Source organism: Petromyzon marinus, chromosome 13, assembly GCF_048934315.1.
Source record: "Petromyzon marinus isolate PM22_M1 ecotype Great Lakes invasive population chromosome 13, UKy_Petmar_22M1.pri1.0, whole genome shotgun sequence".
In the NCBI taxonomy this organism is placed as follows: Eukaryota; Metazoa; Chordata; class Hyperoartia; order Petromyzontiformes; family Petromyzontidae; genus Petromyzon; species Petromyzon marinus.
In genome coordinates this window covers 1,387,776-1,399,954 of record NC_133679.1, presented here as the reverse complement: position 1 = coordinate 1,399,954, position 12,179 = coordinate 1,387,776, and the positions used below count along the sequence as shown (strand labels likewise).

At 41.9% G+C, this 12,179-nt stretch overlaps 1 protein-coding gene across 16 annotated transcripts in view; it reads left to right on the top strand.

Annotated features, from left to right (window-relative positions):
* UNC13B (unc-13 homolog B) overlaps nucleotides 1-12,179 on the top strand; it is a 189,003-nt gene that overhangs the window by 164,501 nt on the left and 12,323 nt on the right. For 8 of the 16 annotated variants that reach the window (XM_076066785.1, XM_076066789.1, XM_076066784.1 and 5 more), the window contains 5 exons: nucleotides 1,356-1,388; nucleotides 4,449-4,537; nucleotides 5,606-5,758; nucleotides 6,835-6,964; nucleotides 11,517-11,573. In XM_076066785.1, the coding sequence (XP_075922900.1) occupies nucleotides 1,356-1,388; nucleotides 4,449-4,537; nucleotides 5,606-5,758; nucleotides 6,835-6,964; nucleotides 11,517-11,573 (462 nt within the window). The remainder of the gene's footprint in view (nucleotides 1-1,355; nucleotides 1,389-4,448; nucleotides 4,538-5,605; nucleotides 5,759-6,834; nucleotides 6,965-11,516; nucleotides 11,574-12,179) is intronic. The other 8 variants (XM_076066788.1, XM_076066780.1, XM_032953868.2 and 5 more) reach the window with 4 other exon arrangements.

Sequence of the window (12,179 nt, the reverse complement as noted above, 5' to 3'; positions counted from 1 at the left end):
ATTTTTTTGCACGGTCCCATGCCTTGACCATCTGGTGTGCCTTTCCCTCTGCGCTACATCTCCCCCCTTTATGCCCCTTCTGTCCCACTTCTTGAGTTACTCCCCACCAGGCTCTCCTCACCAGGCCTGATATTCCCTCGCGTGTGTACTCTCTTGAGATGTAATATATGTTATGACTTCGTAAAAAAGATCATGCGTAATTGCCATGTGCAACTGGTACGATATGCACATGAACGTGCGTCGGTATGCATAGCCGTACAACGCACGGTTGCAAGCGCTTACCGAACTGTGCACTCTGCAATATTAACACACATTTTGCAGAAATAATATTTTGGTAACTGCCCATTAAAATGTGTGCATATGCACGTGTCTGTGTGCACGTGTGTGTGCACGCCGCTTAATTGACACGCCGTCACGTAACTCTTAAAGCTTATTGAGTCGCTCGCGACGATGTCCTCCGGAGTGAACGATGTGACGCGCTCTGTCACGCACCATTCTTGAAGCGTCACGCCCCGCCTAGATATGTGGGGCTCTCTCTGGGCTTACGTGCGGCGCATCAGAGAGTCATTTCAGTTTTCATTTAATCTCTTATCCAAAAGTATTTTCGTCGCGGAGGAAGTGAGGTGCACCTGCTGCCCATGCCAGTTTGCGCTATTATTTATATAAACCGAGAGGCTCAGGGTCCCTGCAGGTTGCATGGCCCAACCAGACAGTGCCTTTGAAATGTTACACCATAGGGAGCTTTTTGTGATTGTAGAAAAGGTAAGTTTGTCAAAGGATGACTTTCCATCATGCATTATAATACAATGTTTTTACGTATTACCATAAATTTGGTAACTTTGCTCTTACCAGCCCTCAAAGGGCTTCATATAAGCTATATTCTACCTTTTTTATTGCCATACAACACCGTTAATCAAAATCTTTTATTGCATAAAAACATTACCTCAATAAAAAAAAGAGATAAAATTGTGTTTTCAACTTTCACAACAAATAGGAAAAAATCGAAGGAAGTAGATGTTTTAGTATTTCTGGTCTGCGTTTCCTTTTGGCTTAAGCACTAACTCGTGTATATTTGTGTTTTTCTGTGTGCATCTGAGAGTCGGTTTGCATACACATCTGGATGTCTGTTTGTAGTTTGCAAAAGCAATTATAAAATCCTGGCCATGAGAAAGCGTGTGCTGTATAGTAACAAAGAAACGCGTTTAAAGATAATAGGCTCATAAATAACCCCCACTGCATCGTCTGCTGTGTGCGATGTCTCGTGCTGCATCGGCATTTCGTGTTTGCTGTACGTTGCTTTTAACACACTGCTCCTTGTCCTGTCTTTGTCTCTGTCCATCGGGGGCCTTTCTCAGGAGGTGAAATCCGTGCTGTATGGAATTGATAAGGTCTCTACCTCTCTGGCCCTGGCCACCTTAGTCTTGCACGCCCAGGATACTGCAGAGGCATAGTCACACAAACCCAACTTTGTGAAAGCTTGCATTTTTTTCAGATGGTCAGATTAGCTCCATATTAGAAAATCGTAGTTTACAATCATTGATTAATACGATAGATTATTGTAAAATGTTCTTCCAGTTGCTGGTTGGAACAGATTCACAATTGCTCTTCCAGTAATCTCCAGCCATGGACTACACACGCTATAGAATTAAACCGCAGGTGCTTCTCGACCTGGGATACTTGAAACAAGTCCAGTGTTGTATTCTTGGTTCTTTCGGTAAAGTCACGTAGAAGGGAACCAAGAAAATAATAAAAATATAAAACAATAAAATTCTCACGACGTTTCGACCGCAACACAAGCAATCATCATCAGGTGTGAAAACCACAACAAGAAAATTTCTAATTTTCTTGTTGTTTCCCTTCTACGTGACTTTACCGAAAGAACCAAGAATATGAATCCCTGCAGTCACGAAAGCTTTAAATCAAAAGTCCAGTGTTACTTCCTGGGAAATCCACAAGTCAGCATTAATCTAGGGCAGTGGCTCCTAACTCGAATAGCAAATCAAACGTGACGCATCTGCATACAAACTGTTGGCAACACAGTTTGCATGTAGATGCTTCCCGGAAGGAAGCCCGCTGTGGACTCGAGAGGTCTTAAATTGTACCAAAAATATTGTTTTGTTTCTGATCATGGAGAAGGAGGAACCAATTTGATGACCTTGAACATCATTATTGTGTGAGCCATCTCCAGATGTGCTCGTTTCCAGTAAACAATACCATGACTAGATTCCCAAGCAGTTACTATTAATTCTACCCTGATCAACTGGCAGGTCACTTAACATTTACTTATAGCTTCTAAATGTCAAGACACATTAATTCACACCCCATGAAGTCTTTTTAGTGAGACTTAAGTGTCCATTACCTTAAGTTGCATGCAGTAAGTGATCCCCAGTGTGAGCCCAGTCTAAAACAGAACCCCACTGCAGAATGTTAGCATTATGAAGCCCTTTTTGTAAATAGAAACCTTACACGCACTTGCGTGTTATTTGTTGATCCACGGTTAGAGAGCAAAATGCAGCACAAAGTAGTGGGTGTGAGAATGCCAGTTGTTTCTCAGTACTCCAGAATCTGCAATGACAACTACATTGCCTGCCTTAGATGATTTTCCCTTCCTAAAGTTCACTTTTCCTTCCTCCACTTCCTTCCAACATTAATCCCCGCGACCCCATGCGCTGTGCACTCGCAGTGGTGATGATGTCGATAGTGGCACATGGTGGAAAATTATTTTGTTTCAGCAAAGAGTACTTTGACGTAATGCGATAAAAGCGTTTGTAGGCCATAAGTTAAAATAGTGTACTGGCGATATAAAAACCTTTGAGATAAAACAAATAATTTAATTGAATATTTTGTACCAAATATTTTAGTTTTATTGAGTAATATTGCATTGCTGTATTAAATAATTAATATCATCATAGAAGCAAAATATATTTATACCAAAAACAGGCTTAAATCTTATTGTTCTTCCATGAGGAACTTCAGGTATTGTTTCGATATTTAAATTATATTTTTCCTGCACCTCCAATTAACATGGTTGGCTACGTACTGTGCGAGAGAAATTCAACATGCATTATTTAAGCTGAAAGTGTCTATGCAGTTTCTGCCCAACGGTACAATGTGAGAAAAAAAATCAGTTACATCACTACATAAGATGGCACGCTACAGCAACACTCCACAAAAGACATGCACGGCACTTTTCCAAGCATTTTCATCTCAAGCAACGCTGAATAGTTTTAAGGAGAAATGGCAGTGAATGTGGGCTGCAAGGTCAAACATGTTGCATACTGACACTTGTACTTCTACACTTACTCATGCTATATACCGTGTAGACTGTACACATTCAGTGCGATATATACCTGTGTAAGATAAAGAATGTTCACACACTGAGTATGTGGTGTATTTACTGCTACATTAGTTTGCACATCTAAACACACACACGCGCACTCTGGGTTGACTGTAAACTTTACATACCTGTTATCATTATTTTCCCGCGTTTGGCTTCAGAGTGGCGTTGCATACTGTCTGTACAAGGTAGCTTCATAATAATTGGGTAACATTTCCAGCACAGAGGGGAAGGCTTCGTGTTGTTTGTCGATACACTGGGCCATTAACTACCAAGGGCCGCAGAGCAAAGAGACTTCGCTTGGCACGTATTGAACATTATTTGCTTAAAGATACAGTACATATTTTCTAATTATTATTTAGGTTATTGAGGGGATTTTTTTTAGATACACTTTGAAGCTACTTTGTACAATATATATGAGGGGTGGTCAGACTGCTTTGTTATTATGAGGACATGAAACTCATAATAGCAACCTTGCGATAGCTCTCATTTAAAGTCCTATCTCAGTGCACTAATGCTGCAGTGGAATAAAGATTATTTAAAAAAAAAACATTAATGTCCCTGCACACTTTTGATGTTCTTTTCCCAATTGTTGTTGACCTTCATATATACGTGTGTGTGTATTTCCACCCATTAAATCTCGCCATAATGTTGTGAGATGTGGAAATTCATCATCTGTCCTGCGTGCACGCCCTGTGTCCTCTTTGTCACTAACGGTGCCCTTGAATGCACATGTGAAAGTACCATGGTGATGCATGGCTAATGAGTTTTTGTAATCCGTGGTTATTCGTAATCTTTTCATCGATAGGCTTAAGAGAGAAGAGCCCTTCCATACAATGGTGTACTCTGCAATCCACTCCCGACACCGCCATTCAGAATGTATATTTTGTAAAGGCACCGGATATGTTTTGGCTGTACGTGGGCATGGGACATTGCTCGTGGTAGTATATCTGTTAATTAAAAACAACTTATTATTTTCCGCTTTGGCTGACCAACAAGATCACAATTGCCTACGTGGTTCAGAGCATATGTAATGAAAAAAACAATGCGTCGACATTATAAATATCGCCGATGAGCGGCGTGTGTTTTAATCGTCCCTTTTGTTTGACAGTTGGACTCAGAAGCCAGCGACAACCTGAAGGAGCTGCAGGTGAAGCTCAACAATGTCCTGGATGAGCTGAGCCGCGTGTTTGGCATCAGGTACCGTATCACAAATACATTTGACTCACCATTGTCTCGCCTTTTGTAAACCACTAATGAAGCATTTCGACTGATGAGAAATTAGCATAGTCATCCCAGCTCTAGCAAACAAAGGCCTAAATTTTAAATATATATTTACTTGAAATTTATCAAAAACTTTCTAAAAATGGAACAGCCACACCAAGGTTATATGAATATTAAACCAATATACACATTCAAAGATAAATCGGACAGGTTGACCTTCTTTCACCGTGGTTGGCAATAACATTAGAAGATATCTTCCGAAAGTTTAATTAAATTTTATTCTATAAAACAGTCACCATCTCAGATTTGCTTGGGACATGGTCATTACGACGTCCAGTTGGCAATGAAATGCAGGAAATGTTTTCAGAACTAACAGAGAAGGCTGCAGATTTGGGCCCTGCATAAAAATATACAAACAAAACAAAGTTAAATACGAAAAGCTCACTAAACATTTGGAGATATCTGTCGAAGAGAGTTATGGGAGGTGGACCGGAATCAACATTGTAGTGTTTATTACGGTGAATACCACACCGCAGTATTAACCAGAGCGGCTGCTGGATTCGAACCGTGAACCTCCGCAACGAGCAGCAAACGCGGTGCCGCTGAGCCATGTTACCAGAGTTGTCTCGACGTATGTGCACGTGACATGCATCGTTATATCTGTAGATCATCATATATGTTTGTGCGTGTGTCTCTGGAGCTGTACCGTGGAGCGGTAGTGTAGCAGTTAGCGAGCTGCGCTACGAACCTGGTGACCCGCGTTTGATTCTCGCTCACGCCCAACACCAGTGACGATTATGTGAATCGGTCCTGGGCCTCCCTTAGGTCGACTCTGGCTCAAATGTGTACTTGGTGCGGTGTGTAAACATCGCCACTGGGGAGACAAAAGCGGCCGGGCGTGGTGTTGGCCACCCACCCCCCTCGTGTACCGTTCCGGCCTTCATAGGTGCTCGCTAACAGCACTTGCCCCAAGAGTCTGTTAAGGCTATACGGAGGAATCTTCGTACTGACTGTATATTTGCGTTCGCCTCCGTTTTACCCCAGCTTCATGCCGCATATAGAGGTGAGTGTCAAGGCAATGGGAGAGTTGCTGAGCCAGGTGAAGGGACCCGGGAACATGCTGTCGAGTGCTCGCAACACGGCTGCTCAGGATGCCGACATCATGCTGCGGCCCCTCATGGACCTGCTGGATGGAAAGTAAGTGCTCTGTAAAGTAAGTGTGCTTGTTATCACAACTGAGCATGCCCCGAAACAGCCTCCGTTTGACCTTACCCATGGCACTCGCATCGGGCCTTTAGGAATGCAGTCGGCAAGTGTTAAACACCGGCTGAAAATAATTGATCACCATTTTTTATTAATATTCCATGGCATTTGAAATGGATATCAATGATCTCGGTATGTAATATATCTTATTCATCACCCATTATTCTCGTGTTATCTGGGCGCTGTTATGTTCTCCCAAAATAGTTTTCTAATTTAACTGCAATTTCATTATCCTGCCTACCACTTTTCTCTTACACACACACAATGCTTTCCTGTCCCTGTCACAAACTCTTTGATGGTATGTACACACCAATTAACACTCGAATACTCTCTATGCCCATTGGGGCTGCAGTGGTGTAATTCTTAGTTAACATGTCGGTCGCCAGTTCCATTCCGTTTTCCATCACAGCAGTTGACACAATGGAGCAGGTTTCCCAGATAGCCTCGCTTCTGCTGTTCACCCAGCAGTATAAATGGGAACAGCGCACAGTCCATCGGCCGGTCACGTGTCGTGTGGAAAAGTGTGGCTGCACCCATCCAACACGTCTGGTCAATGTGAAAGTGTAGAGTTTATGGGTCTCTGTGTAAGTTTATGGGTCTCTGTGTGACTCGATGGGTATCTGTGTGTCTTCGGGTCTCTATGAGTCAATGGCACTCTGTGTGAGTATATGGGTCTCTGTGTGAGTCTAAGGGCCTCTGTGTGACTCGATGGGTCTCTGTGTGTCTTCGGGTCTCTATGAGTCAATGGCACTCTGTGTGAGTCTATGGGTCTCTGTGTGAACTCGTGTCCAACATGAGCATTTTCTGAGGGCACGAGTGAGAGATTCAGTCGTTGTGCCTGGAAGCCAGCAGCTGGAATTACAGCTTCGTATTGATTTATCGCTGCTTCTCAATTCGTATCCATACAAACTCTGTGATATTCCCTGATTCTTGCACCCATTAACGCTTTTATTTGTGCTGTCTATGCGAACTCCCATCTCCCCCCCCCCTACCCCCGCATTGCCTGCCAGCCTGACCCTGTTTGCCAAGGTGTGCGAGAAAACGGTGCTCAAACGTGTGCTGAAGGAGCTGTGGAAGATCGTGATGAACACCATGGAGAAGCTCATCGTGCTGCCCCCTCTCACCGACCAGACGGTGAGTGTGTGAGCGGCCGCCGGCGTCGTGGGGGGCCAGGCGCCGTGACACGGCCCCCCACGCGGACCCCCCACACGGCCCCCCACGCGGGCCGTGTCGCGGTGTCTCCGATGGCGTCGGCGTTGTTGTCGATAACTGCAGCGGCAGATTGTGTCAGAGTGATAGTGGTGATAATGATAATCATGATCGGAGCATTCTACGCGAAAGACAACTTGATCAGTAATGAGATGACGTGCCTTTGATACTTCATGTTTTAAGCTTGACCCGTTTTGTGTGATTGTGCATATATAGCTACGCAATTTAAACCCTGCTACCTATGTTGCAGTAATCGCAAACACCACCATATACATCGAATTCAAGTGACCTAGAGTCCTGTTAATTCGCAGGGAATATTTAGAGTAAAAAAAAAATCTGATGAGAATAACGTCCTGTTTTTATTGACTTTTTATAACTGTTTATCACTGTTATAAGAACATACCATTTCCCTCCACATTTGTAAACATGCGTTTACGGTATTTGGCCGCTGTAGATTTCTACTTGATAAGCCACTTCATTCAGCTATCAATTGTGGCTCGGTCACTTCTGAAAAGGGCTAAATGGCTTTGTGGGCCTTACCTTGCCTTACCTTGCCGCCGCCGCCATCGCCGCCGCCGCCGCCGCGTGAAGCGCAGCGGCGGCGGCGGCTTCACAGCCGGGCGCAATGCTCCTGTGCGTTATCCAAATTGAGTAATACACGGGTAACTTTTAAAATCAGAAACATTACCCTGCAACTACTCAAATGGTATTACAGCGTAGCAACAATTTCCCCCCCCCCCCCCCCGTACTTGCAGGCCAGTGCTGAGTGGCCTTGTGCCACACAGGGACAGCTGCCACTGGGGGGGGGGGGGTCTCCTTCACATGTTTGAGATGGGATGTGAAGTCAGGAAATTTGAGTTGCCGAGGCACTTGAGTGAGTGCCTCGGCACTCACTCAAATATTGTTAACGTTGTTATTGCGCTGCTTCACGATTGCTACCAATCCACACTAAGCAGCGTGGTGGTTTAGGTTGCTAAATGAGGTTACATGAACAGATTTACAAAAGTCGATGGTTTGGCGATGTCATAATCGTCTCAGGGTTGACAATCACAATTTTGCTGCGTCTTGGTTTCAATGCAAACGCACGCACCATGCTGGTTACTTAAATATGTCATTTTCTTTGTTTCTTCTGAAATGGCTCTTGAACGGTGTTATGAATGGCAGATGATTGTAAGTACAACCATGCTGGGTGTGTGTAAGCGTTGCTGCTGTTGAATGGTTGTCGGTGCTCCGTTGTGTAGTGTTTTGGCGCTACGTTGTGTACTCTTGTGGCCTGGTGCGCCATTCTGTGTATGCCCAAAAGGCTTAACTCACTGTGTACATTCATACCTAATTTTTATGATGTGCAATATCAAATCCTGTGCTCCCCTGAGCTATTTATATTGAGTGTATGCCGTACACTTCATACACTTTTTGTCCTTTTTAACATTTTCCTTAAGATATTTGTTAAAATATTGACTTCACTTGCAAAATTTTGCGGGTTTTTGGAACAAGATAAAAAAAATTGCTTACTCTTTATATCATGGATGGATGATACTCAGCTTTGAGGGCCTAGTACCAGCCCATCTTTAACTGATGTGTGCATTAATTTGTAATTAAATGCATCTTTTTACATAAATAAACGAATCGCACTTGGCCTTTGAGGCATATAATTGTTTGTGCCACTACAAATACATTGTACACTTAAGGCCATAAAATTGAAATATATGCCAAAAGTATGCAGTTCGTTTTTTTTTTTTACCATTGCCTTTTAAATTCCTAAGTACTATGCAAATGGTGACCGATTTGAAGGGCAATGTTTGACGGCAACGCACAGTTTTTGCTACTCCGACTATTCGTGCAACTTTTGATATTTGCTCCAAAAATGTGGAAAACTTTGATCGAAGTTGCCGCTTCTTCAGCTGGTTTGTCTGAGGCCTAGTTTGAAGCTTGCTGCTTTTCATGCTACTGCTCTTGTGGCTACTGTCTGTTGGGATTGTGCAGCTCAGCTGTGAGAAACCACCCCCTCGTCCTGTCTCCCCGTCAGCCCCTCTCACCTGCACTCCATGTTTTCCTCACCCCCCCCCCACCCCCTGCTCAAGTGCACCCAAACTCTTATGAATATTGCTGCCATTTTGGCCTTAATGGACACACAATTGAGTTCTTTGCTATGTTTAATGAGATGTCAAAACGAGCAACGGCAACTTGGAGCCCCGTGGGTCTGATGTTACATTTCCACGCTCAGTGAGCAGCCACACTTGTGAATGTTCTACCCGTGCATTCTGAAAGCGCGCACTGTGTCACTCAGACCATTCGGAATTCAGATCAATTATATTCTAAGAAGTGTTTCTATGTCAACGCCATTCATAATAACAGATTATATAACTTATTTATGGGTCCACTAGCATGTGCATACCCTGCTGGTTTGGCCATATTTAACAGAACAAATTATCTTATATTGTTGAACATTCAAAAATAATTAGTATACCACGCTCATGAAGCAAATTGTAAAATAGCAGTGTTGAATACAAGTCAGGCTGAGGACTACGATATGCAAATCATAACGATCAAAATGCAATATACAATTATATTTGTCTGGGACACTTTGCAATAAGACTGCTGTAATTAGTATTATAACACCCATATGTTCGGAGCATCTCAAACTACCTTGTGTGTTCAATGCTTTTTGTATACAGAAGCGTAATTGCTTGATTAATGGGCTCGAGACATGTCGTTATGCATGGAACATACTATGCATCGTTGCGGTTAAATGTACTGCATGGGACATTTTTTTCTCTCTAACATTTTCGATGACTTTGCTGTTGTGTTTATGTTCATACGAGTTATTAAACCACAATGGTTTGTGTCGCTACATATTTAAGTACATTTATGGTATTCGCTTAGTTTAGTCATTTATGAGTAAGGTACGCTCACCGTAAGCTGACTGTAACATGCAAAATGTGGAGTAACAGCCAAGCAGTGAAGGTCTAAATGTGAGGAATATGAAGCGGAACTCAATTATGCCAAGGTGGTAGAGCAATATAGAGGATTTGTAAATGATTATTAAAGAGCGCATAGAATTGTGACATCTTTATTACACGTTTGTATTTGTGCGATAGTTCATGGAAATATATTGAAGTTCACCTATGCTTAACCAAATGTGAAAGTAAAAAAATATTTAGAAAATTAAGCACATGCAGATTATTATTTTTAAAACATATAGCTTCTCGCAAGAGACAATATAATCAACCTTACCTCTGCTTTCCCATGACCGTGCTTATTTGAGGCAGGCGAATGATGTTGATTTGCAACTGGGAATATGACATGCTCAATGTCTTGCCTTGGCTGGAGGAGCAGGTGCATTGATGTTTAAAAAAACATAAATGTAACATTTTGTGTCTTTTGTTAAAACTGAAACCAAAAACTGTGTTTCGAAACTGCTCGGAGTAGCTACGAAAGATCATAGCCAAGGGCACTGTCTTGGAATGTCTCTGGCCTCACCTGAACGCATCCGAACACAAGTCTCATACGTGTGTGATGCCATCAATCTGGATATTAAGAATGTCAATGACGATTTGCTTCATTACATTGTTAAATGTTCTGATTCTGAACGTAACATGACACCTTGCATCATTCGCTTGCATTATTTGAATTCCCAAAAAAGGAAAGGTAAAAATTACTTTTGCCAAGGTGTGCTAATATCCTGATATTCTTTAAATGAAGACTGAAGCCAAAAAATGTATTTTTATAATCATAATTTGTAAACACTACTTCCACACAGAAATAACTTTTCTATTACCAATTTTCAGGCTTTATTTTGAAAGAACCACATTATTTTGCAATTGCATATATATGTATGTGTGTATAAAAACAAGCAGTGTCAGTGTTAAAAGACCGGCTTAGGTCTAATTCAAAACATATTTGCAGGCTGATAAAATTCTGTTTGATGCCTTCGAGTTGTTTACTTACTGGACTATTACACTGCAGTTGTGTATTAATACTGTGTTTCTTGAAGACCAGTTGAAAAACACTTTGGTATTCGAGTGCTTGTTTTCCATTATGCATAAGTTATATGCCAATTTCTTGGCATTCTTTTTCCACGCAACATTACTTTTCTCCCCCAAACTCCTACATTGTATATTTGAAATCAGATTTCTATCTTGATAAAGGGCCTTTGGCAGAAAGACATATGTCTCTGAAATGGTGGCGTTTTTTATCACAAATCTGGTGACCTATGGCATCAGAGGTCGTATTACTATTTTATTCTCCTTAGCAGTTCTGCTGTAGTATGTCTGTGGTGGATCTACAGTGGCTGGAATCTGCGTACGCTGTCTGGGTTAATTCCTCACGGTTTCAACAACAGGAAACTCTTCGTGGTGACGGTGGTGGTGACTGCTTTTACTCTTGGCACAAAAAAATGGCGGTGCTTTTTTTTGCCGAACGTTTTCCTTGCGATAGTGTAATCTTGTCTGCGTTTTCCTCTCTGAATTTCACGCCTTCCCAGGGAACACAACTTATTTTCAATGCAGCAAAAGAACTTGGGCAGTTTTCAAAACTCAAGGTATTGGTCTTGGGTGTTTTATTCTTATTCCTGTTCTTTTTCAGTGTTGTTTCCTTTTCTGCTCTTGCGATTAATTCTTCTTCTGCTCTTGTGTTTAACGCTTTGTAACGCAATAGTTGGTGTGATTGAGTGCAACGGTGTTAGTTCTAACACCCTTTTTAAATCTGATTGTGTCAGACTGTTTGGAGTTGCATGCTATAGATTTTTTTCAGCTGCCTTGGATAGTAGTCAGTGCATGAACATGTTTAATTAATTTACCTTTATGAAAACAAATACTGTGCTAACAACAAAGTATCTGCTGTGCAAAAAATGACAAAGTACGATAATTTTGTTAAATAAACTGAATAAGCCACTGTAGCATGACAATACAATTTTAGTTAACTACTGAAATCCAAATCTTGCTGATTTAGATTTTATTCCTAAAAATAATACATTTTCAGTAATTTTTGAAGTTACGTGCACATTTAATTGCATATTAAGACAAGTACATGAGGCTTCATTTACATCTCACCATTGCATTGTTACCTGTGCACATGAATTTCTGACATCAGCCGAATTCTGATCTGAGACAACATTATAACAGACTGAATTCAGGTCAATGTGACC